The sequence below is a fragment of the Quercus robur genome, chromosome 9 (genome assembly GCF_932294415.1).
Source record: "Quercus robur chromosome 9, dhQueRobu3.1, whole genome shotgun sequence".
Classification (NCBI taxonomy): domain Eukaryota; kingdom Viridiplantae; phylum Streptophyta; class Magnoliopsida; order Fagales; family Fagaceae; genus Quercus; species Quercus robur.
Window position 1 is genome coordinate 46050666 of NC_065542.1, and position 27951 is coordinate 46078616.

Below are 27951 nucleotides of genomic sequence, written 5' to 3' on the forward strand. Positions count from 1 at the left end.
AAAGATTTTAGAGAGAATTGACTAGAGAATGATTTTCATAGAGTATTTTTGTGTGTACCTTTAACTTCTGTTGCCTTCTCTTTTTATAGTTATGTGCCTCATTAATGGGCAATGAATTGCTGTATTTATGCTCAACGGTTAGTGCGTTACAAAATCTTCGTCTGAAGTTCACAGCTCACTCTATGACCGTTGCTCCTTCCGTTACACTTTGTCATCAATGAGCGTAACAAATGCATAACGTCTTCTCTTGGTTAATGACGATCTCAGCTTAATGACAATCATAAATTTCTAACTCATCAGTTAGTAAAAACATAATGGATAATTTTAGAACATAAATAAATGCAAAGTTTATCAAGCACCAAATGACTTGCAACGACAAATCTCTCCATTGCTTGTTGGAAAAAGAAAAAGAATAAAATAAAAATTCATCCAATTTTTTTAAAACTCTTTAATTAAAACAATTGATTTTAGAATTAGGGAATAAGAAATAAAGAAAGGTAATTCTTCTTCCTTCATAGGAGTTCTTCTAGGACAATGAATCTAATTTTTTAATGCCTCACTTTAACAAAATTTTGTCAAAAGGGTGTCAAGGGGGAAATATTTTGTCTCTTCCAAGTTGAGGTGGAGTATCATTTTCTCAAATCTCAAGAGAGAAGAATGTAATTACCCATTTTATTATTAATGAAATTCTTATAAGCTATAATATTCATTTTTAATAAACTACCAGATATCAATTATAAATACATAGATAAAACTAAATTCAAGTTTGACTTTTTTTGAGTTTGAAAAAACCCAAATCCAACTTATGTAACTACTTTTTTTGTTATGAGTTTTGAATAACACTAGGTAATAATGATAAAGGTATTTTGTATTGATTCAAATAAATTAGTTTGGGCAAAGATGACTTAGGTTAGTTTGAATTATGATAAGTCATGATTTTTTGTGTGTTAAATTCTAAGGAAATAAGATATTTATCTTTATCTCAAAAAAAATTCATGTATAAATTTTGATTTAGTGAATAAATGAATGAAGAGAATGTAAGAACTCATCTAGTTAGAAGAGTGCTCAACATTTCTCCTTCCTATTGGACAAAAAGGCATACTATGGAATAAAGTTAGCTAACATCCATCTCTCTCTCTCTCTCTCTCTCTCTCTCTCTCTCTCTCTCTCTCTCTCTCTCTCTCTCTCTCTCTCTCTCTCTCTCTCATTTGAATTGGTGACTTAATTGATGACAAGGGACTTCATAGTTTTTTTTTTTTTTTTTTAATTTATTTATAATTTTTGCTTCCTAATACAAATAATCATCAAGTGCTCATACTTTCTAGGGACTTTTATAGATAAGTTAACCAAAACCCATAAGTTACAAATTGTTTGTTAGTATAATTTGAAGATTTGAACTCCTTAATCCATTTTAGTAAACTTAGAGACCCTGGTTGCCGGTTCCTCGAAAAAAATGTACATAATATTTTTTGAATTAATTTAATTATTTTTGGATATAAAAAAGAAATCCAACTAATATATATATATATATATATATATATATATATTTCCTTCTAAAAGATATTTAATCTAAAATAGTTTAAGGCAAAATCGACATAAATTTTGGATCCCAGCCTTGAATCACCAAAACAAAAGAAGGCCAAACCAAAAATGCCCTAGATTAGGAGTACAATATTGCAAATACCTTAAGATTTTTTATTTTTTAAAATAACAATAGAAAAATTCCCACCATTTTTTCCCCATAAACATGATCATATGGTATTTAAATCTATAGTTTTCAACTCTATGATAATTGGTATAGATCATACAAAAACGCTAATATATATATATATATATATATATTTTTTTTTAATATAGACAGGATTAAGATACTAGGTTTCTTGGTCAATAAAAGTTTTAATGGTTGAATTAATTAAAAATCATAAAAATTCCCAAAACATCAATATATATTTCTTGTTTTTAATCACAAAAGTAAAATTATTATGAAAAAATATTAACAAATATTATTAATTATACTAAAAGAAATTTATAAATTAACCATAATAATAATAATAATAATAATGTGATAATTGCGACATCAACAATATAATTAATCAAATTTTAATTAATTTTTTGTGTAATGTTTAAAATTTGACAATGCTAATTAAATTTAAGTCTATGTAGTATGTAGTAATCTCTCTCTTCTCTTATTTATTTATTTAAGTATATGCAACAATCTCTTTAAAAAAAACAACTCATAAAAATAAGCACAACCTGAGAAAAGGGAAGACATAGCTCTAAGTGCTCAATGCAATGAAGCGGACATGTATTTGAAATATTGGCTCTAAGACGAGTCTCTCTAAAAAATAAGAAAAAATGAGTCCCTTAAAAAAAGATTAAAAAAAAAAGAAGGAATGAGTTGGCTCCAGAATGCTAGGAGTCCGATTGAGAACAACTTATTTAATTAAAATTAAAATTTTTGCTGAAAGTACTGTAAATACTAAGGGTTCGATTGGAAACAACATATTTAATTAAAATTGAATTTTTTGCTGAAAATACTGTAGATAAAAATAAAAACTAGCTGAAATAGTATAGTGAAACCCGTGAATAATATCAAAAAGTTCAGTAGAACTATAAATAGTAATAAAAATAAATTAAATAGTAACAAAAATAAGCTAAATAGTAAAATAAGGTGATTTTAAACTCACTTTGCTAAGTGGAATGCAACCTAATTGTAAGTCGAGTCCCTTAAAAAAAAAAAAAATGCAATTTAGAGTAAGACACATAGTCGGTGGGAGAGTAAAACATGGTATGATATGATATGAGAGAGAGAGAGAGAGAGAGGGAGAGTATAATAATAATACAATCAAAGCCTTAACGTAACTTTATAATTTTTCAATTACAACTACCCACAATATACCACCAAAACAAAACCACCTCACTTCCACTTCTCTCTTTCTTTCTCTATCTAACACAAACACACACACTCGTTCACACGCACATCCAGTCAGAGAGAGATACCCGCGGATCCCATCGTGCCACGTCAGATCCAACTCATCTCTCCGCCGTACCGGAATGCCATTTCCGGCCACCCCAGGTCCCCCCCCACCCCACCCCCACATCCTCTCTTTCCATATTTGCTTCACTTTATATCACACTCTTTTTTGTGGGTTTCTGCTTTCTGGGTCTGTGAATCTTTGGGTTTCATTTCTGTGAATGTAGTGCTTTTTTTTTTTTTTTTTTGGGTGGGGACTTGTCCTTTTTGCCCTCTTTTGGATCTCTATGATACTCGAATCAAATTTACTCTCTCTTTCTAGATTTGCTTTTGTTTTCTGCTCAAAGTGCAGCTTTTTGTGCACTTCAAAATTCTGCTTTTTGTTACAGTCTACTTTTAGTCCCACGTAATTTTCTGTTTTTCCTTTTTGGGTATGTTTTAATTAACTTTTTTTTTTTTAGTATAAATATGCGTAATTTTGGTTCATTTCTGTTCTGGGTTTTGCCTTTTTGAATCAAAATTTGGGCCTTTGAGCATTTTTTTTTACTAAGTGGGTATCAGTGAGATTTAGTTTTAGGGTCTTTGAGACTTTAGAGGCTTTGATCAGTGTAGCTTAGCCAAAACTAAAAAAAAAAAAATTATGGAGTTATTTTTTAGGAATTTTTTTTTGAAATATTAATGGAGTTTTTTTATTAAGCTTTACCTTGAGTTTGATCAGGGAATATAGTGACGCATGAATTGATGTGATATCTCATGCGAATATGGTTAATTTTCTCTCTGCATAGAAGTGGACTTGTCTTTTGTAATTCTCATTTTCACATTACTTTAGGCCATAAACAGTGTTTTAAACAAATAGCTCTCTCTCTCTCTCTCCCTCTCTCACGCTCTACGTCTTTTATCTTTATTTTATATTATTTATTGTAGGGGAACATGAAGCTTACCTGCTTTTAAGTAAAAAATAACATCTGTGTTTGAGCTTTAATTTTTTTGGTAAGCAAATGTAGGAGTGATTTATATGTATGCAATGTTTTGGGTGATTAGGATTACAATCTTCTTGTTCTTTCCTTATTTGTGTAGAATATATGGTATGTATTCAAAGTGTATAAATGCTTCTATGTATGCATTTTATTTTTTATAATTAATTATTGAAGGAAAGATGGTATTTTGGGATTAATTTTCTGAAATGTTGTCACTACAGGCGTTTAAAATGAATGGGATTCAGAGCAGGAAACCTTACACTACTGAGAATCCCATCCCAGGATGTCTGGGAAGAATGGTGAACCTTTTTGATTTGAGTTCGGGCGTTGCTGGAAACAAGATGCTTACCGATAAACCGCATCGTGATGGTAGTTTCCTTTCTCATATTTCTCTTCATCGTTGACTATAATTTTTTTTGACTGATCTTTGCTTTGGTAATCAGTTACTCTATAAATTCTTGAGCGGTTATGGCATATGATTGTATTAATCGTGTAATGAAAAAAATTTTGACAGCCCCATTTGTTAAAGTTCACTTGTTTTAATGTCAGTCTATTCCATTACTGGATTTTTTTTTTTTGCCTATTGTAGTTGTTTTCAAAAAGAACTACGTGCAATGTCATTTGGCATTGTTAACTATAACTTTTAAATTGCCTTGTACGTTCTGAAGTTCTTGAACAATATACATTATGCTAGTGGAGAATTTTGATTTAATTTTGTTCATCTGTCTGCTTGGCCTGTATTATTGGCATCATGCGTAAATTCCTTCAGGTTGATGTAGATCCCCTTCTTTGGTGGTTAGTTAATTTGCTTTCTCTGTCTATGCTTCTCTCTCATGGGTGGGGGTATAAATCATAAAATAATATCTCCCCCACCAGATAGAGGCTTGAAGTAATTATCATTTTGAGCTCAATTGAGTAATATTGTTGTTAAATTACAATATCCTCTTTTCTCTCCTCAACCAGGCCGGCTACTTCTCTTATGGTTTCTTTAGTTGTATATTTTAGATTAAATTATTGCCGATGAGCTCTAATTTAATACAACTTCCTCCTTCCTATATAAAGAGATGGAGAGTATGGTCGTGGGTGTGCATTTTTAACTTAACAAATAAATTTAAATTATTTTATACTATTTCTATCTATTGTTGAGATGGAATTGGTTGTTTGGCAGGTTCTTCGCTATCAAGGAGTAGATCGGATGTGGCAAGGACACGGAGTCCTCTTGGAGATCAGATAGAGGATAAATTGGTAACTTTTAGGGTTATTGTGCATAATTAATTATAGACCAGTTTGGAAACAATTTCTATGCAAGTGTCTCTCATTCATTTCTGAATCATTATAAGCTTCGATGTCCTGATTTGTGTTGCATTTCTGTGGAGCATGCAGATTGTGTCCGACTCAAGGTTCTCTTCAAGCAAGAAGGCAAATGGAACACCCATGAAGATGCTTATAGACCAAGAAATGTTAAAAGAAGGGGACTCCAAGCACAATCCACCCAATGTGGTTGCCAAGTTGATGGGGCTTGATGCCTTCCCCCACGTGCAGCCTGATTCAGCTGCTCAAAGAAACCGTGCAAGAGGTTATTCACGGCGTAGTTTAAGTCATTCAGGAATACCATTGGGTTCTTGGCAGCAAGAAGAGGGCTTTTCTGACAAAGGCATGCTATGTGAAGTTTATCAGTCTCCAGAACAGAATGAATATAAAGATGTTTATGAAATCTGGCAGCAATCTGAAAAGACAAATTGTAGAAGAGATAAATCACCACAGAAGGGAAGGCATAATGACAATATCAATGAGAAAAAGATGGCTCTTGTTCGTCAAAAATTCATGGAAGCAAAGCGACTCTCTACAGATGAAAGGCTTCGCCAATCTAAGGAATTTCAAGATGCATTGGAAGTTTTAAGTTCCAATAAAGATTTATTACTGAAGATTTTGCAAGAACCAAATTCCTTATGTTCCCAACATCTATATGACCTGAAGTCTATTCCTCCACCTCCTGAGACAAAGCGAATCACTGTTCTTAGACCTTCGAAGATGGTTGATAATGACAAATTTGTTGGATCAGGGAAAAAGAATGATAAACAAATAAAGAAGCCGGCTAAGGTGAACCAAGCGGTTATGTGGGACAAAGGTGACCCTGGATATTCTCCTAGTTCTGTGAATCAGAAAGTTGATGAAAGTCCTTTTCAACCAACTAGAATAGTGGTATTGAAGCCTAGCCCTGGCAAGAGTCAAGACATCAAGGCTGTTGTTTCTTCACCTTCCTTATCACCAAAAATATTGCATGGTGAAAGCTTTTATGAGGAAGATGAAGACACTGAAATATTAGAATCAAGGGAAATGGCAAAGGAGATCACCAGGCAGGTGCGTGAAAATTTGATGGGTCACCTAAGGGATGAGACTTTGCTTTCTTCTGTTTTTTCCAATGGCTACACTGGTGATGAGAGTTCATTTAATAAATCAGAGACTGAGTATGCAGCGGGAAATCTTAGTGATTCTGAAGTCATGTCACCGTCTCCTAGGCATTCATGGGATTACATCAATAGGTTTGGTAGCCCTTATTCTCCTTCATCCTTCAGCCGTGCATCATGTTCTCCAGAGTCATCAGTTTGTAGAGAAGCAAAGAAGCGACTCTCTGAAAGATGGGCCATGATGGCATCACTTGGGACTTCTCAAGAACAAAGACATGCCCGGAGAAGCTCTAGTACTTTGGGTGAGATGCTTGCTCTTTCGGATACAAAGAAGTCAGTGGGATCTGAGGACAAGGATAGTAATAAAGAACAAGATCCAAGGGAATCAGTCTCATGTGTAACCAATAATTTAAATAAAGAAGAAGGTGTGGTTGATTCTCCTAAAAATCTTCTGAGGTCAAAATCTGTTCCTGCATCTTCTACAGTGTATGGTGCCAGGCTCAATGTTGAAGTTTCTGATATTGAGGTGGTCAGAACACATGTTCCCAAGGAGCTGACAAAAGCAAAGGGCATGAAATCATCATTCAAAGGGAAGGTTTCAAGTTTATTTTTCTCAAGGAGTAAGAAATCGAATAAGGATAAATGTGCTGCATCTCAAACTAAAGATGAAGCTAATTTTGCCTCCCCTGAAACAACAGCATCTCCATCACATCCTCATGGAGTGATTAGTGATGATGCCTCTCAACGTGTTAATGATGGTCGTCTTTGTCCTGATCCCCATGTGTCGGCAGGCAAAAGTTCTCCAGATATGACCAGCATGGGACAAAAACAAGGCATAGCGTCTTGTGAGGTAGTATTTATTTCTCATGCTTCTTTAATCATATTATATATTTAATCATAGTTAATTAGCACCCCCCTCCCCCCCCCCCCCCCCCCCCCCACAAAAAAAAAAAAAAAAGGAAAAGGAAAAGAAAATAAATTCCTGTAATACATTGCTATTGTTTGCCAGTGTATGTGGTTGACGTCTGATTTCTTTGTAACCTTTGTCCTGATACTAGATAGATGTTACTACTATATTGCTCATCCAGATTAATCTACCCTTTTCTGTGCTTTCCCTGCTTGCCCTCAACTAATGAATGTAAAATGTAGAATGCTAGATAATCTAGGAGGTTAGTGATGAATGGAAATTGTAGGCTCTGAGATGGGTTAGAATATATGTAACAAGGATGCTGATAAGGGTGTTGGTGCACAATGCCGCAGCATTTAAGCAAAATACATGCAATCATGATTCCCTTATCTTACAATGTGTCTGATGTATTTGTTTTCATGAAGAAGAAATTAATATCAAAATTTAAAGTTGTAATATCTTTACTTCATAACTTATCAATTTTTTTTTGTCACTGATTGTTGCCCATTGCATTGTTCTAGCAAGCTATATGCCAACCTGAGGTTTCTGCTTCTAGTATAGCATGAGGCTCTTGATTGTCCCACTAAAAATGATGATAGAACAATACACTGAACGCACTTAGCTTTTAGTATTGCTTTAATTGGCTCCCTGAATTGTTTGTTATTGTTGTTGTTCCTGAATTTTGAATGCAGAATCCTGTAATTATATTATTTATCAATGGTTATCATGCTATTTGCAGGCAGGATTATCTGTAACCAAGCCTGGGAATGTGATTGAGAATCAGGACCAGCCGAGTCCAATTTCAGTTTTGGAACCACCATTTGAAGATGATAATGCAACTCTAGAGTCCTCTGGTAATATGAAGCAGTCTCATATCTGGGAAAGTTTTCGTTTATTTGGCTTCATGCATCAATACCTTACTGACTATTTTTTTCTTCATATAAACAGGAAGATTATTGCCTATTAAGTCTAACTTAATTGACAAATCGCCACCTATTGAATCAATGGCTAGGACCCTGTCGTGGGATGATGCTTGTGCAGAGACAGCCACTCCTTATACATTAAAACCTTCAGTTTCTCCAGGCACTGAGGAAGCAGAACAAGATTGGCTTGGCCTTGTCCAAACACTACTATCAGTGTCTGGTCTTGAGGATGAGGTGCAATTGGAGTCATTTTCTGCCAATTGGCATTCACTTGAAAGTCCATTGGACCCATCATTGAGAGACAAATATGCATCCCTGCATGACAAGGAGCTTCTCCATGAGGCAAAGCGAAGGCAATGGAGATCAAATCGGAAGCTTGTATACGACTGTGTTAATGCTGCACTAATGGAAATCACTGGTTATGGGTGCTTAATGGGAAGGCAACGCAATGGGGCCAACAGCAGGGTCTTAGAGGGTGCGTCACCCATGTTAGCGGACTGCGTGTGGGCCCAAATAAAGGATTGGTTTTTTAATGAGGGGAGGTGCTTTTTGGGGGATGTTGGGGAATGCAACAACCTGGTGGAGAGGATGGTGAGGAAGGAGGTTGTGGGAAAAGGGTGGAATGAGCTTTTGAGATTGGAAATAGATAATTATGGAAAGGAGATTGAGGGGAAGTTGCTGGAAGAGCTTGTGGAAGAGGCAGTGATTGATTTGACAGGCAGGTTGTGAACAGGCTTTGCTTTTTCTTTTCTTTTTTTCTTTTTTTATATTAACTCTATAATTTGTGTATTTGATTTTCAACAAAGATGGTCCCACTCACCTAATCTCTTTTGTATTGAAAATAGTTTTAGATAGTCTTTCTTTGATTGTTTGTTTAATCTGATTTTCTGATTATATATGTACAAATGTATCAGCTACTTAACGTTGTTACTGTCATATCTGTCTTTTATATTAGCCATATTGGGATTGACAACCTAATCCAAGCTTAATGTTTTTATTTGTGATTTTTTTTTTTTTAAATTTTAAGTTACTCAGTAGCATGGCCAACAATGTTTGTCAAGGTATTTATGTTCCGTGTCATGCTCGTGGTATTTTTCCAGGTTGAAGTTCCAGCTGTTGGTACATGAGCACTCTGGACTTGCTACTTAAACCAACTACCTTTGAATGATTCAAGTCTTAAATATCAAATTGTTGGACTTGTTCCCAAAATTTTTTTACTAATAAAAGATCTGCAGCACATTAACTGGGGTTGGTAGGTTTAAGGGTGCACAGAATTTAATTGGGTATATATAATGAAGAGTTGAACCGATGCAGAGTTGGATTTGACCATCAGCCTCTCCAATATTACTACCTTATCTCAGCTAAAAAATGAAGAGAAAAGCTGCTTTAATGTTAAATGAATCATTTTTAGGGTCTTGAATCCCTTTTATTTTATTCTTGCACCAATTGGGTAATTGCCAAGTAATTCAAACCTGACTGATTTTGGTTGACTATTGAGCCGTGGATTTGCACATAGATTTTGGTTATGGGGAAGAGTAGACTGGACTCTGTCATTTCTGTCATTGAGTGCTTGACGGTTAGGAACTGTTATTAACAATTAAAGAAAAATTGTGATTTTGATTTTGGTCTTCTGACCGTATTGGTTTTGGTCTTGGCTTTCTTGTGAACACATTTAATTTTGGCTGCTCTACGACTACGAAGGTTGCAATCTTTTTTATTTTTTATTTTTTATTTTAAAAGTTAGTGCTTCTGTCCTTGGCAGCCGAAATTGATATCATCCCAAATCTCTTCTGAGTTTTAGTACTATTATCGGTTTGAGTCTAATGCTAAAACTAGAGCAAGAATGCTTGAACGAACATTGAAAATTGCTGATCAGGTAAAAAAATCTCTGCTGATATTTAGTACTACTATGGTTGGAGATTGAAATACCATGTTTGGTATTAGTCTAATGCTTCAACTAGAGCAAATAACGGCTTGAAGAAAATAGCTGTTCATGTAGAACCTATTATAATCTCGGTCTTCCTCCTTACAGTACTGTCTGTAATTCATTTGGATCATATTAGTTCATGTTCTTGATAGTATGGTTCCATTTTTAACTGAAGCACAGACATGGATATGACACGGTGACACGCGTAATTTCTAAAAAATTATAACATAAAGTAGCCGATACGACACGAATACGGTACCCTAAATGACGTTTCCGTACTTCCTAGTTTTTTACTTTGATAAACAATAATTGAAACTGCAGACACATAGTAAGACGACAATAACATTCATTACTCCTATCGATTTTTTATATATCCAGGTTATTTCCTAATAAGAGAGATCCCTTTCTTATTGCATATATGGTCCATTTTTCATGTAAGCCAACTGGGATGGTAATGACTGATGATCTTAGCAGCCCCACAAACAGTCAGACAAAGTGTTCTCTTTGCTGTCTTCTGATCTTATGGAAGAAGCAAAACAGATAGCTGCCTATCAATTTTGTCCCAATGACAATTGTGGGGGTGTCCATGCAAAAAGCAATTTGTGGTCCAAACCAAAATATTACTACCAGATTAAATGCTTCTCATAGCACAACATGAATTCTTGTAGTGGTTGACCTACTAACCAATTGAAGAAATTCAGTTGTTCAATGACACGACTGGAGTGGAAATGAGAACCATGACTAGAGATATTACAAGTAGCATGTTAGGGTCGGTAGATATTTCAAGGTCTGAGGCTCTGAGCTCGTTTTAATTATTCCTATAATTATTTGTAGTGCTAGCTAGTAAAGTAGTATTGATCATTACATAGTTAGGTGCTCGATGAGTTCTAAACATACACGATAGTCCAAAAAATAGTAATCTTGATTTTATTTGTAGTAAACTTAATTGTAGTGCAAGTAATTTGATATTAAAAATGCGTTGTTTTCCAAAAAGTATTTTTTGGAAAATTATATGTTTGGCAGTAACTTCTTCCTTTATTTAGCATGGTGCGAAAAAAAAAAAAAAAAAAAAAAACAATTTCTAAAAAGCAAGTCATATTTTTATTAGGATATTTCGTTGATCAAATATAATTTTCTTTTGATTTTTTTTTTTTGTACTACGTGAAAATGCAAAAAAACTATCTTCACAAGAGATTTTCCATCTAAACAAATAGAGTGCTTTTAGTCTATGGTTGGTTGGCCTAGGGATGGTTAGCCCCGAGTTAATCTCTTCCTCTCAAACTATTGCTCCAATAATTCTCTCAAAAACCTCAATTTTTCTTTCAATTGACATGTCATGTAACATTTTACATTTCACTCTTTCCTATCCCCAAAGATTTAAATTACATACTAGAAAATAAGAAAAAGTAATAATAAATTGAAGAAAAAAATTTACACAAGAAAATTATGAAAACTAAGCATATTGAACATGTAGACCGAAAATGCATTGTTGTAACTTGGTTGAAAAACCTAAAACTCTTTAGAAAATATTTTATTACCTATATTAAATAGGTATTTTATTTTAGAATTGACAATGAAACTTCTTTAGCTAGATGCTTCGAATATAATTTTATTAGAACTATCACGTATATTTTTACAAAATAATAAATTTAAGTGGAGCTCTTGTTATTTGTTATGGGGTCTGAATTTTTTTTAACTTCTTTTTTAATTTCCTTAAACAATCACTTTTTTTTAGGGGCCCAAATCATATAGATTTTTTTTTGTGTCCAAACTCTTAAAAAATTAAAATTTGATAAATAAGATATATAATTTATTAAAAATTATTGGGACCCTTTAGTCTCAACATAGTTTGGTGTATGTCACATGTTGCAAAAGGTGTTCTAAATAGCTAATGAAGAGTGATTACCATTGGGTGTGATGATTTTGACGTTGAAACAATTCAATGCATTAAAAGCAAAATTTCAACACCATGACCATGATGACCGACTTTGATTATCAGGTCTGTGAGATGATTCTTTTCCAAATCCATCTCATTTCAATTTTAAATTTTAGTTCGTTAGTTTATGATTCAAAATTTATTTGAAAACTTTATCAATCAGGATCCTGTGTAAATCCAAAGATTTGGTTATTTAATTGGAGCACCTCTTTTTACAAATTACAACAGATACTTTAAAAGGAGAAAACTTTACCCACTGAAGACAAAAACATTTATAAAAGAAAACGTGGTGCACTTCTCAAATCTTTAGTAGTTAAAGAAGAATATTCATAATTGACAAACAGTAAATTGTGAACAGTAAAAAAAGTCAATGAGAAAATAATAAACAGCCACTTAAGGTCTGTCAGTAAAAAAGTTACGGCAAAAAGAACTGTAATCCTACTACAACAAATGAGTTATTCACGGGATAGGCAAATTGATCAGGGTGATCAGACAGTTTAAAACATGACAGGGACAGATTTTGTGTGGGGGTCTCCATGAGTGTATGAGAGAGAGAGAGAGATGCAATGATGCAAATACTAACCTATTAAATTGTCTATTTTCAAACTAGCACAGATTTATGAAACCAATAATGCATGCTTTGAATCTTTGGTAATCATATACATTTTCTTTTTCTTCCCTTTAACCTTTTCTTTTAGTTGGAGGGGCGAGCAAGCGAATCTTGAAATAGTTGAAAATTAGTGTTTACCGTCTGGAGGTTTCTGTTTTTTCACCTTTTGTTTTGTTTTTTAACACCTGTTTTTAAGAACGAAAGCAAAAGGCAATTTTCTTGTTTTTCACTTTTTCCAAAGTGAAATTTGTCACTTTTTCACCTAGAAGAGATTGTATTTCCTTTTAAACATTTCTTAAGAAAGTGGTAAAAAGAAGAAGAAAAAAAAATCACAATTTACGCTATGGATGAAATATTTTATTTCCTTGAAAATTGAATATATAGAATGAAATGTGTTATGAAAATGTCTTTGAAATTTTATTAAAAGAAGAAACTGAAAGTAAAGAAATATAGAATTTTACTATTATATTATTCACTTTTTATTTTTCTTTTATTAAATTGGAATTAAAATGATATTTTCTTTTCATTTCATTAAAGGGATAGATAAATATTTTTACTTTTTTTTTTGTACTTTTGAGAAGAATACTTATTAGCAAATGGATGGGGTATTTTTGTCAAGCCACAGCCACACTCATAGAACTGCACACGTTCAACATATTTGAAAAAACAGTTAATTTGGATGTTTCCCCATCATTTCATTGTAGTATAAACTTGGGTGGTTTTGTTTGGATACTGCTTATTTTTCTAAAATTGAAAATTTATTGTTGAAAGTACTATAGATAAAGGTAAAAGTTAGTTAAAATAATACTGCAGAGCTCGTAAATAATACCAAAAAGTACAATGGAGCCGATAAATAATACCAAAAATAAACTAAATTTTTCTAAAATTGAAAATTTATTGTTGAAAGTACTATAGATAAAGGTAAAAACTAGTTAAACTAGTACTGCAAAGCTCGTATATAATACCAAAAAATACAATAAAACCTATAAATAATACCAAAAATAAACTAAAGAATAAAATAATTTTAACTTTTCATCCGTATTCAATCACACACTTAATTTTACCTTTGAAATGTGGACATCACGGCAAAGTGAGTAAAATCAATCCACTGTGAGCTCATCCTGCACGTGAACTTGGGGATATATCAAGGAGTCGCAAATCGCAATCCCCAAAGATTCGCCACTCAGTTTAAGAGTCAATTAGCTTAGGTCCAAGAACCACTTTGACCCCTATATAGGTGTTAAGCACCTAAAAGCCTTGCAAGGCCATGCACAATGAAAGATCTAATAAAGCAATCAACAAATCAAATCAACTACTACTATTGTCTTACTCTTAATAGACCCACCATTTGATATCTTCAAAGACCTGGAGAGCAAGGAAATTTCCGTGCACTTTTCTGCAATAACTCTTGATTACATCTGGAAAGCTTGAAACCAAGACATCTTCAACTCAAAAAAATTGGGGCCCAAGTGAGCAATGCCAGCCTCTTCACTCCTTGTTATGGAACAAACTTGGCTACCTCCTACTCCACTCTAGGCACCATGAAGATCAATTATGATGCTGCTCTACATCCAAACTCCTCCCTGACTGGAGAAATAACCATGTAATAGCCACTACTAAAAAGAAATCTTCGAAAAATTGCCAAATTGCAGAGTCGTGAGCATTGAGATGGGTACTGTACTTGGCCCTCAGTAAAGATATTGAGAATATCATTCTATGCAAAGTGCTACTATACCCCATTATATCCCCAATTGGCATGTCTTAACCATACTAGAGGACATTTTACATATGACTAAAGGCTTTTCCTCAAGTATTTTTATTTGGGCCCATCGCAACGCGAACAAATGCAGCTCATGTATTAGGAAAGTAGACTCTTTAATGGGATGGACTGCTAAAACCTTCCTCCCCTTCTTTTGTGAGGTAGTATAACACCTCACTCAGTGATACAAAAATAAAAATTCCTCTTTCCGAGGGATGCCTTTGTACTTTGGTTAGCTCATTTTCTTCTTAAATAATATTCCCCCTTTTAAGATCATCATCATCATCATCATCATCATTATTATCATTATTATTTAAAAGGGTAGCATTTGTTAAACCAATATGATTATCATGGGATTTGCATAAGGGTTGTAAGGGAGTCACTTGGAGAACACAACACGAACAAACTACAGCAGAAGGAAATCTATAGCATATGTGAGTGAGAGAGAGAGAGAGAGAGAGAGCACAATAACATGGAATGTAGAGTCGGGTGCGTGTCCATGCTTGTGGTTTGAATGCAGCTTCACAATGTTTCTGACATTCTGTGCACGCTGCAGTGTGCATGTGTTTTAGGTGAGTCCATACGCAATTGTTTTTCTTTGTTTGATATGCAAATGTATAGCTTCATCCATAGTATAATATGATTTAGAACTCATCGGGTCACTGACATTTGACAATTTTGCAACAATCATCTTTCTTATTTCAGTAAACAAATGAAACAGGGTTGATACATCACACATTAGACGTTAGAACCTCTCAAGCTTTATTGTTTCACAGAAATTATACACCCAATCAGGATTCCCCTCAGACGACATTAGCAATCCAGCACACATCTTCAAATGACTATATACACCACAAACTCTTTAAGAAAGTCAAAGAATGTGAAATCTAAAAAGCAATGATATATACTCTGGTATCAACAAAGAGCAGAGCATACTGCTTTCTTTAAATGCCCCGACAACGTTCTCTAGTCTTCACTGCCTTGAGTTTGTGCTCACTGATGCATTCTGATTTGTGCTCAATCCATACTGCATCAAATATTACAAAATAGCATTATTACCTATTACTGGCAATCACAAGAGAAGCTCCACAAACAAATAATAACAAAATCGGAATATTTAACAAAATGGCAGTGAGGTTCGAAATTTTTTAGTTCACATGTATAAAAAAAATACAGACTAGATAAATGTAAACAAAATGCTGAAAAAAAAAAAAAAAAAAAAAAAAAAAAAAAAAAAAAAAAAAAACCTTAAAAATGTAAATGAATAGTTGACAAGCATGTCCTTGCTTAGCTGCAAAGACAGGGTTAGAACAATCAACTTTTTGAGAAATTATTACCAAGTTATGAATTTCAAATATATAGTTCCCTAATTCTTAACGGCTACCCAGACGGTTAATGCATCTCTATGAAAAACCAATCCAATGGGGAACGCAAGTGGCAGCCCACTTTAGTTTAAAGACCTAACAGAGGCAAAGGGAAAGCAAGTTCTAGTGCTCATGCATTAATTTGGGATGTTTCAAATGATAGAGAGCTCTCTTGGGACCTTGCATAGTCATTCTAAAAGTAGCATTGAGTCTTATTTCATTGCTTATTTGCTGTTGGATCGGTTTTAATTAAGTTTACTAGAAAAAGGGCAATTTGGTAGTTTCCAAAAATCAGGAATGGGCTGTCCCTGGCTGTACCAAAGGCCCACGAGTCTTATTTTATGTTTTGAGTCCTTTTCCTATTTGGTTTAGGAGTTATTAACTCCTTTTTTGTCTATTGTAGTCAATATTATTCATAGTGAATTTGATTCTAGTAAAATTCCAACAGCTTATTTTAAGCCTTAAGGGTTTGATTACCTTCTCCTACTTAAGTGTGATTGCTTAGGATGACCTAGGTGTGATTACCTAGTGTTTTATTTATCTTGTTGTCTGTTCTATCCCCTGTTTCAGCCCCAAACAGTCATCAAGAAATCTAAGTATAGTGTTGCAAGATACTACATCAAAATCTCAAGATATTTCTCACAAATTAAACATACTTGCTTAAAATCTGTACTGAATTTTGAAATGGATATCCAAAAGCTCATCCTGTTTCCTCGTTTATTATATAATTATCAACCAGAGAAGAAATCAAACCTGAGGTGTAGAACAATGACAATTTCTTTTTCTTTTTCTTTTATAAAAAGAATACTGTGGTTTATGTGTTTTTCTATGATCTAATTATGTGTCTCACACGTGTAGGCCAAAAGATTAAACAGAGATGACCAAACTGCTTATGTGTGTCTCAAAGTGAAATGATTATAATAAAAAAATTGTTCCCAACAAAACTATAAGGGGAATCATTCATCACTACCACAACTGGACTGACAAGTGATGTAGGACAATGAGCTCTTGAAAGAAGACTTGGTGTATGAGGAAATAAAAAAGGCTATAACCTAGGAATCACCACCAAGCAATGAAAAAAATAATAAAGGAATCACCACCTAGAGTAGTTTGGAATGAACACCAAGCATATGATAAATATAGGAACCCAAGAAACACCACTTGGGCTTGTTTGGAATAGCCACAAAACACTGGAAGAAAACTTACAACCCAAATTTCATTTAATACATGATCAAATGCTTACAATAGTTAATCTAGAGGCCTTTTGATTGGCTCTCCAAATTTATATCCAATAGGAAAAAAAAATAAACTCATAATGAGATTGTATAAGATACGGAAATAAAAATGAAATAAAATTGAGTAATGGGTGAACTGGGCTAGGCTTTTTTTTTTTTTTAATGGGTTGGGTTGTAATCTTTAGAAAACTGAGTGATGGTGTTTGTCTTTAGAAAACTGGATTGAAGGGCTTGGTGGCAGCAACAAGTCACCTTCCACAATGGGCTTCATAGATGTCGGCTTGTCTTGATGGTGCTTGGGAATATTTGGCATGTGTGGCTTTGTGGTTGAAGTCAATGACAAAGCGATGGGTCAATGACAAAGCTTCAATTTGGTGAATTGGTCAACATGTTCCCAGCTAGAAAGGTTCGATAGCAACATGGATTGAATAAAAATAGCGATCACGTTTAGGGCGGCTTCAACTTGTTGCAATCTGGAACCTAGGACTGGGGTTATAGCATCAGGGTTTGTTATCACTGTATGTGATTAATGCATTGGTGGTGATTGAGATTGTTTGACTTGACGACAGTGGCTAGGCTTCTGTCTCTGTTCTAGCGGGATGACGGGCTACGGTTTTCTCTCAATGATGTGGGCAATTTGGGATTTTTTTGAATGGCTGACTGGGTGGTCAAGTCCAAGTTAGCACCACTTATGAATGAAAATTGATCGGTTAAGTTGCGATCATGGGGTGGTTTTGTTTGATTGTGGTGGTTCTGGGTTGTCAGTGATTCTTCGGTGGCTAGGGTATGGTCACAACTTGGGGGTGAAGAGTAACCACCATGGGTGGTGGGATTTGGGTAGGTTGGGATGAATTGGGGTGTTTGTGGGTGTAGGTCTGAATTGGCTAGTATTTTAAGATCATATTTTAATTTTTGAATTTTAGAAAATGAGATTCAGGGAGGTAGACCTTTTATTTTGTGTGTATGTGTTTGTTTCTAATGAAAATACTAATTTTCTAGAAAAATGTGAAAGAGTCGCTGGCAGGGAATATCAGAAGGAAAAAATTGGAAAATAGATTTTTTAAATAAAAATAATTTTAAAAAATTTAGTGTAAAGTCTATATATATATATATATATATATATTCCTGACATGGCAAAATGATGTAGTTTTAAGCATTTTGAGATGAGTTGGTACTTAACAGCCACCTCATTAACAAAATCTGCACAGAAGGGCTTTTTTTCCAAACCTAAGCAGTATTAGGTGTCTGTTTAGAACAACTTATTTAGCTGAAATTGAAAACTTTTTGCTGAAAGTGTAGAAAAAATGTTTAAAAATAAGCTGAATAGTACAGTGGGACCCATGAATAGTATCAAATATGCAGTGGGACCTATGAATAGTATCAAAAAATGCAGTGGAATCCATAAATAGTAACAAAAATAAGCTGAAAGTGGAGATAAGCTGAAAAATTCAGCTCATCCCAAATGCACACTAGGTGTACATATTCAAAAATTTGAAACTTTAGGAGGCAAAATCAAAATTACTCCAAAAAAGAAATGATAGAACCTAGTAATCACCACGTAACGTTTTCTTGGAATCACTACTAACAATGAAAATATAAAAAATAGAATTTAAGAATCACCGCCTAGGGTTGGTGGAATCAACACTAAGCATGGGATAAAAAATAGGAATCCAGGTATCACCACATGGGCTTTCTCAGAATCACAACCAAGCACTCAAAGAAAACTACCAACAAAAATTTCATTAATCTATGATCAGCTATCTACAATAATCATCGAAGAAGCTTTTAATAGGCTCTCCAACTTACATCTAACATGCAAAGAAAATAAACTCATAATGAGATTGCATAAGATATGGAAATAAAACTCAAATAAAAAAAATTCCCTATAATAGCATTAATCAGCATCTATCACTATCAATCAGGTCCAACAAAATCAAGCAGAATTAGTAGGTTTATTTTGAAATTCATGCCAAGAAGAAACATACAATAGAAATAAAAAAAATGTAGGGACATAGGATGTCAATTGATCTATGTATTGAGACAGTATAGCTGGTAGTAAGACATGTACATATGCAAACCGCATAAAAATTGGACAATTGATTATTGCCACCTCAAATTTTAGATGTTATATTTGGGATAAAGTTCATGCCGTTCCATTTAGACTGTTTACTCATTAATGTTTTGAATTGCACATATTGGGGTAGACTGCAGGATGCCTGACACATTAAGTTACAACCTGTTACTGTAATTTATACTTCTCGGATCCGTCCACAGTCTGAAATCTTAATTATTCAAAGTAGCAAATTCATCTGGTATACTCCATTTCAATGTTTAGAACATAACTTTATTTGTCACAAAAAGGGAAATATTGAAAAAATAAATAAATAAACCTACATTCAGATCAGCTAATATCACGAAGAAAAGTCATAAGCTTATATATAATTAACTTAAGGCATACCTTCTCCCTTATTCGTGTGCTCCACATGTCCGATTGAGTCCCTCTGCCATCACCCTTGGTTGACCCAGATAGTTGGCTTGATTGTGAATTTAGCAGGGGCTCCCAAGTTCTACCCCTACCATCATAGCCATCTTCAGAGTCAAAGTCAGTTCTCTGAGTAGAAACCATGGCTCGTAACACTATTGATAATAGTAGAGATAATGCCTGAAATTATTACCAAGAAAAATATAAGGAAAAAATAAGATCCAATAAACTGATGATATAATAGACTTGCAATGGCTTGCTATACAACCCCATTGGTTGTGGTTATTCTCATACAAAGAAACCTGGTAAGCGACAATTTTGTAGAAATCTCTAATAAATTATCTTTATTGGAGAACAGAAACTATAGAATTTTATTAGATGGAAATAGTTTTCCTCCAAACCGGTTTGGAGGAAACTTCCTCCAGCCCACATGGCAGTTCAAAAGACCATCCTCGTGCATTTTTAGTCACATGACTTTCTAATTTAGTAATGTAACTTGTTTAAATAATACATGTAGATAGTCAAATACATTGCCACATAGTGGGTTGGAGGAGATTTCTCTAAACTAGTTTGTAGGAAAACCTTGTCCTTAATAGATACTTTCATAAACATGAAAAGAATTTGCAAGAAAATGCTTTTATGTGGTGTGAAGTTCTGTCACGGCCATCTATATTTGCTTTCAAGAATTTGCTTTCCCTTAATTATGTAGTCAAAATAAAGAAGCATTTTCACTACCAATTCTTTTTACACACCATGCATATAAGATTTGGATTCTCATTTTCATCAATTTATTTAGAAATTGGCAACTTTTTCATTCCTTTAAACTCCTTAGTGTATGAGCTGTTAATATCTCATCTCTATTGAATGTCACTAGTAGATCTTAAAACAATAATACTTAAACTAAAATTTGGTCCCTTAATCCTAGACACTCATTTACATAAATTCCTTCTTCCATGCTTCCTAAACTTTATCCTCAAATTGAACTTAAAGGAGGTTTAGTTAATGTCAGAGTTTCTGTACTGTGAGGAGAGCTCCACAAGTTCAACAAACATTGATGAGTAGCTTTTCATTCCACTTTCCATTTATTATGGTCAGATTCCATTGTTTCATCCAGCAAGGAAATCTAGCAGTTCATCAAGAGGCTGTACCTTCCATAAAACATGCTGGGGTTTGAAAGGGATATAAACTGATTGCAATGAAAATGTGAACACTTTCAAAATCAATTAAGATTAATAACAAGAAAAAACAAGTTTAGAGGGCTTGCGAGCCTTGTATAATTATTTGGAGCCTATATTGGACAAGATTGGGTGGGCTACATCTTTAGGTTTCAGCTTCCAGGCAGTTCCAGAAACATCATTTTTTTTTTTATAAGTAATAAAGATTCATTGATATTAAAAAGAGAGAGACACCCAAGTACATAGGGAGTATACAGGGGAGAACAAATCAAGAACGAACATTACAAAAATCAAGTAAATCCAAAATAGAAGAAAAATAATGGTTCCTCCACACACAAAGCCAATCCAATAAAGTTCTGAAAAATAGAAGCTTAAGGTCAGACATGGAACGCTCATTGTCTTCAAAACACCTATTATTTCTCTCCTTCCAAATGCACCACATCAAACAATGAGGAACAACCATCCATATATCTCCATTACAATGGTGAACAAATCGACCTTGCCAGCAAGCAAATAGCCCAACAACAGACATTGGCATAACCCAATAAATTCCAAATAAACCAAACACCATATCCCACAACTCCAAAGCAACCGGGCAATGAAGGAAAAGATGGTCAACAGTTTCACAATTACACTTGCACATATAACACCAGTCCAAAATGCAAACCTTTCTGTTCCTTAAATTGCTAATTGCCAAACATTTCCCCAAGGCAGCGGTCCAAACAAAGAAAGCCACACTAGATGGAATCTTCTGCTTCCAAATGCTTTTCTAAGGGAAAAACTGCTCACTATGGCCAACTAGAAGATGGTAGTATGCACTAACTGTGAACCCCTTACTCTTACAAGGCAGCCAACATCTCTTATCCTCCCCGATCCCCTTTACAGGAGTGCTATAAATGGTATTGATGAAGCTCCTGAAAGCTTCCAATTCCCGATTATGCACATCCCTACAAAAATGTATCTCCCAATGGAGGAAACCATTGGTGTATCTCATTAGATCCGCCACACTGGCCTCTTTTCTCCGACAAATCCTAAATAATTCAGGATAGCGGTCAGCGAAAGAAGAACCACACCAACTATCTAGCCAAAATTGCACTTTTGATCCATCTCCAATTTCATACAGAATAAACCGAGATAAAGAGTGCCACTCCCTTCTAATATTTTTCCACAAACTGACTCCATATGGACCAAAGGAAGAGCTAGAACACCAACCACCCCAATCACAACCATACTTCACCTCTATCACTTGACGCCATAGAGCGTCCCTTTCTTGCCCAAATCTCCATAACCACTTCCCTAATAAAGTTATATTGAAAGTTCTCAGGTTCCTAATCCCCAACCAACCTGAAGCAAGCGGAGTACACACCGTAGACCAATCAACCAGATGAAATTTAGGCTCATCTCCTAGGCCACCCCACTGAAAATCTCGCTGAAGTCTAGCAATTCGGTTGGCCATCGAAGTAGGAATAGGGAATAAAGAAAGAAAGTAAGTAGGAAGATTTGAGAGAGTGCTTTTAATTAAAGTGACTCTACCTCCCTTGGATAAATATAATTTTTTCCAACCTGCTAATTTTCTTTCCATCTTCTCTAGAATTGGAATCCAAATTGACTTGTCCTTAAATTTTGCCCCCAAAGGAAGACCCAAATATTTCATTGGGAGAGGCCCTTGCTTGCAGCCTAAGACAGCCACCAAAAGATCCATGTTATGAACTGCTCCCACAGCCACCAGCTCAGACTTACCCAAATTTACCTTCAGGCCAGACACAACCTCAAACCAAATGAGCACCATACGGAGAATTAGCATTTGATCAATATTAGCATCACAAAAAATTAGAGTATCATCAGCGAAAAGGAGATGGAAAACCATCAAAGATCTTATAGCAGAAACACCTACATTAAAACCTAACAAACGACCTTCATGGACAGCCTTATCCAACATTTTACCAATGGCTTCCATAACCAACACAAATAATAAAGGGGACAAAGGATCACCTTGCCGCAACCTCCTTGAACTTCCAAAAAAGCCCATGGGGAGTACCATTAATAAGGATAGAAAAACGAACTGTAGATAAACAAAAAGAAATCCATCGCCTCCACTTATCAGAAAATCCACAACGCTCAAGCACTTGAGTAAGAAATCCCCAGTTCACATGATCAAAGGCGATATGTCCAATTTACATAACAACCCTGGCTGACCAGACTTCAATCTACTATCAAGACATTCGTTAGCAATAAGAACGGAGTCAAGAATCTGCCTATTTAGAACAAAGGCATTCTGAGGAGCTGAGATGATCTCTCCTAAAACCATGCGAAGATGAATATTAAACCCATGATATTATCAGCTTCAAATTGAATATTAAACTGATATCGTAAGTCCCTGGTTAAAGAGGCATTGGATGCGTCTGCCCCAACCAGTGTTGGAATTTGGAACATTGTATTCACCTTTTCCATAACTGGCTGGGAGAGTCTGCACAGGTTGGACAAACTTAAGGACGCATTCCAAAGCAATCAAATTCTAGAACCTAAGGATCTTTCAATGCTAACACAGATGGATGTTCAGGAGTCATCATTCAAAGGAAGAACTGCTGTTACCTCAAGATATTTACATTAAATGCCAACCGGAATCTAGTACACCATGCTTTGCAGTTGGGTACAGGAAATGAGATGATACTTTGTCCATAATGGTTTTATTGTAAGATGGCACCATTAAGAAATAATCACCAAAGTAGAAGACAGAGTTCATATGATTTGTTTTGTTTTTAATATTTCCATTTTTTTTTTCTCTTTCTTGAGTCAGTAGCTGCTGTATTAACTTATAAATAGAGCAATAAAAACAACAGGAAAAGTCAATTACTGCATCCTGAAACAGCATAAAATGTTCTTTGAATGTTCAGACAGAAGTTTTTTGTGCACATTTACTCCAATAGCATCATCCATTTACATTCTTACTCTTGCTTCTATCTAATAACAAGATTTTTTAGTCAGACACAAAAGAAAAATTATCTTTTAGAATATAGCAATAACTTTCTGATTGATAAGCCTTTTCTTTTTTGATAGTCTGAAGTTTATTTTCATTGTCTTCAGAAATTAGGAGTTCAAATTTCAATGATAAGCTTTAAACATAAGAACTACCTCAACCCACCTCCACACCATTACCACCTAACCAATAGACCAAGAACGGCCATGATAATCTTCATGTGCTTATATTAGTTGAATATGGCACCATGCAATACTCTACAAATTTGAGAGTATTGCTGCCATGATGCTAAGAGTACATCACATGATACGCTTACCATGGAACTTCTTCAATTGACAATAAGTCAATAGTAAGTGTCACACAATACAAACATGATGAGGAAAATATTCCATCATTCTAGAAATTTGCTACATCAATATACCATCAATTAATAACTAAATATGATTCTTATCAATCAAGCTCATGCATTTACTAAAGTTAGTGGATCTATTATATCTTAGAGTACAGCTATAAATTATGAGAGAGAAAACGCTGAAATACTTCTGAGCTACAATTGGCAAAAATTGATTCCTAAATCCTTGATTAATGAACTACATAATATATGAGCATGTGAAAGATTGATTTCTCAATCTGTTTCAAAGAAATTAAAGACAGATTGACAAATGCCATCCTTAGAGTGAAGAACAGTGAAATTGTCCCTATTGGGGAGGTGCGTAACATTCACTCTTTAGCTAATATTCTTCAGTGCAGGGTGGGAAGTTTGCCTATGATCTACTTGGGTATGCCTTTGGGTACTTTGTACAAAACACCCTCTATTTGGAATCCGATCCTTGAGAGGATGGATAAGAAGCTGTCAGGCTGGAAGCGGTTTTATTTGTCAAATGGTGGTAGACTCACCTTGTTGAAGAGTACCCTTTCAAGTCTTCCGACTTATTACCTTTCCCTTTTTACTATCCCTAAAGCTATGGCGACTAGATTGGAACGCATTCAAAGGAACTTCCTGTGGGATTCAACAGTTGAGTGCTTCAAATTTCCATTGGTGGCTTGGGAAAAGGTTTGCTTGCCGCATGAGTTGGGTGGTTTGGGAGTTCGGAAGTTGGTGCCTTTTAATCAGGCCTTATTAGGGAAATGGCTTTGGAGGTATGGCCATGAAACCTCGCATTTGTGGCGTAGGGTCATTGCCATGAAATATGGGGAAGGAAAAGGAGGTTGGTGCAGTAGAGCTTGTAGTAGGGCTCATGGTTGTGGGTTATGGCGGAGTATTAGTGAAGGGTGGGAAACTTTCGCTAAGCATTTCTCTTTTGTGGTGGGGGACGGTTCTCGTATTCTTTTTTGGTATAATAAGTGGATTGGGGATGTTCCTCTCAAAATTCTGTATCCTCAGTTATTTTTGTGTTCAGCTAATAAGGAGGCTTGCATTTCAGAGGTGTTAAGACCTCCAGTGGGTGACAATGACAGAGTGTGGAGTTTAAGGTTTCATAGGGAATTCAATGATTGGGAGTTGGCGGCTTCTTACTCCTTTCTTCAGTTCATCCAAACCCGAATTCCAAGGGGTGGAGGGTGTGACGGACTCTGTTGGGATCTTAAAGGCAATGGGAATTTTGATACTCGGTTCTTTTATCATAAGATTCGAAATGCAGCTCCTTCCACTTTCCCTTGGAAGGGAATTTGGAAAGTTAAGGTTCCTAAAAGGGTGGCTTTTTTTATGTGGACAACAGCCTATGGTCAGATTTTAACTTTGGATAACCTTATGCTTCGTGGTCGCCCTTTAGTGAATCGTTGTTGTTTGTGCTATAACAATGTGGAATCTGTGGATCACCTGTTACTCTTCTGTCCGATAGCTCATTCTTTATGGATGTATATGATTCGGTTGTTTGGGATCGAATGGGTCATGCCAGGTTCAATTGTGGACTTATTATTTTGCTGGTATTATTGGCTTGAGAAGCATAGCTCGGATATTTGGGATTTGGTGCCAGGTTGTTTGATGTGGACTATTTGGACTAAACGGAATAGGCGGTCTTTTGAGGATGAGGAAAAAACTATGGTTCAGTTATTAGAGTTTTGTCAGCGGACCCTCTTTGATTGGTCTCGATGTTAGGGTTATTCGGATAGTTCTACCCTTTTGGATTTTCTTTCATCTATTAGAATAGATTAGGGGTTGTTTCTGTCTTTTTGTTTATGCTTTTCCTTTGTTCACTACCGTGAACTCTTTGTTGTTTCTCTTGCTATTCTGTTATCAATAATATTTCTTCTTACTTATCAAAAAAAAAAAAAAAGAGTGGAGAACATACCTGAATTATAACCACAGCAATACCAACCCATTTACAGATATCAATATTTTCACCAATGAAAGATTGAAGGCTCTCAAGTTCACCAGTCGGATCAAATGGAAGATCCTGTAAAGGTAGTAAACATATTTTATTATTATTTACCATTAAGCATGCCAGATGAAGCCAATGCACTATGCACCTACACATAGCTAGTGCTTTTTAAATTTTTTTTTATTAAAAAAAAAAAAAAAAAAAAAAAAATTACCTTTTCCCATTGACGATCAATCGCAATAAATGCCACCAAAGCTGCTTCTAGTAGTATGAGTACAGTGATGAGGATAGTATACTAAAATTTTCAAAAGGTTAAAGGGGAAGACACAAGAAATAGGCTTACTAGCAAAAACCACAAAAGTAAGTGCTCAAAGGCACACATTACTACACTTGCATCAAGTTCAATGATCAAAACGAGTTTAGATCACAACTTGGAACATAAGGAGATTAATTTTTTAACCTAAATAAGATGGACAAAGAAAATACATAGAGTTGAAGGATACAAAACACAGGCAGCAGCCATGTATTAATTCAGCTGCAATGCAACCTACGAGAGTTAGGCAACACAAGAGAATGCCCACTCCCATAAAAGAGTAGATGAACCTGCCACAGAAAAAGAAGCACCAAATTTTAATTCCAACGAAGAAGACGCTGCCTAGTTGAATCACTACCACAGTGAACAGTAACTGGCAGTGAAATCCCAGTATAAAATCACCACATTTATTACAACCATCATATAGGGGTCCCACCAAATTTCTAGACTTGTGATTGTGAATCACAAAAACCACCAAAATGCTAGTACAACACACAACACCACCCATACTTCAATAAACACTCTCACAAGCAAAACACATACAATTTTAATTCCAACAAAAATAAAGAAAACCCCAAAATATCTACAATAGCAAGCATTCGGAAAATAGTATCTAATTTTAAAAATAAAAGGAAAAAGCTAAAGCTAGATACTCCAAAATGCTTACAAACTAATGATCTGAAATGTGATTGGATGCCCCGGGCAATTATTAATAAACCATTTTACAAAAGTTTTTATTATAATTTTATGAGAAATAGAAAAATATGTCAAAACACTAATTGTTTTTTTTTTTTCATAAAAACTTCCCTAAAATGATTCATTAACACTGTTAACATTTTCCATAGTATATAGCATCACTCTAAAAGGAAATGCTAAAAGTTTCAAGCTAATCAATTCGTTTCCCTAATTTCTAGCACAATGAAATTACCATAAGAAGCTAGACATACTGATAGTTACAGCATTAAATGTAGGACACCCATACCAACTTCATTTAATACCCAATATTCTATTTCTGATAAAAATTTAAATACCCAATACAAAATGAAAATAACTTCCAAAAATACAATTCTGGGTCAAACTTCAAATACCCAAAATACAAAAAATGAATTACCAAGGAGCGGGAAGCTGGAAGGAAGTGAAATCGGTCTCAAACCCGAACCCGCCATCGAATCCAGAAACCATATCGGCCTCGACCTCGAGTTTGAAACCCCTAGCTTGGTCAGAACTAGAATCGAAGAAAAGGGATACAGAAGAAGAAGATGAAGATGAAGATGGAGATGGAGCTGAAGGTGCTGGTGGTGATGGTGATGGTGGTGATATGGGAATGTGATGATTCCACTGGTTGAGCATCCATACTGAGTAGACTATGATCGAAACCCCAACGAAAGCTTGAAGGAAATTCAACAATTTCAGCACGAATGCTAAGGAAATATGGCAGCAATTGCGTCGCATTTGTGACAATTTGGGGATTCAGATGGGAAGAAAAATTTGTGATTGGACTTTGAAACCCTAAACCTAATGAGAATTGGATTTATATTTTGTCTGTGTTTCTTTAGGTCTATTAATCTGTGTTTGATTTTCTGCTTTTGTTGTTTTTGCTTTTTCTGTGTTTTTTGTTTGGTTTTGTTTCTTTTTCAATTTTCCTTTATTTTTTTTTAGAGTA

At 34.9% G+C, this 27951-nt stretch overlaps 2 protein-coding genes across 3 annotated transcripts; one reads left to right on the forward strand and one right to left on the reverse strand.

The window, feature by feature from the left end:
• The first annotated feature begins 2859 nt into the window (after positions 1–2859).
• LOC126698689 (uncharacterized) lies at positions 2860–9125 on the forward strand. Of its 2 annotated transcripts, none has more exons than XM_050396077.1 (6): positions 2860–3076; positions 4173–4320; positions 5120–5196; positions 5335–7209; positions 8006–8120; positions 8215–9125. In XM_050396077.1, exons 2-6 carry the CDS (start codon positions 4182–4184, stop codon positions 8916–8918), a joined length of 2910 nt encoding a protein of 969 aa, XP_050252034.1. In that variant the 5' UTR covers positions 2860–3076; positions 4173–4181; the 3' UTR covers positions 8919–9125. The 2 variants fall into 2 exon arrangements, with proteins under 2 accessions (XP_050252034.1, XP_050252035.1); XM_050396078.1 differs by having other exon boundaries at positions 5120–5184; positions 5743–7209.
• Positions 9126–15097: 5972 nt separating this feature from the next.
• Positions 15098–27904, reverse strand: LOC126698690 (tetraspanin-18-like). Its single transcript, XM_050396079.1, has 6 exons — positions 27400–27904; positions 26479–26578; positions 26190–26270; positions 25946–26050; positions 19479–19682; positions 15098–15448 (listed from the first exon to the last, which is right to left on the reverse strand). The coding sequence occupies exons 1-6, from the start codon at positions 27738–27740 to the stop codon at positions 15395–15397; spliced, it is 885 nt and encodes a 294-aa protein (XP_050252036.1). The 5' UTR covers positions 27741–27904; the 3' UTR covers positions 15098–15394.
• Between the last annotated feature and the right edge of the window lie 47 nt (positions 27905–27951).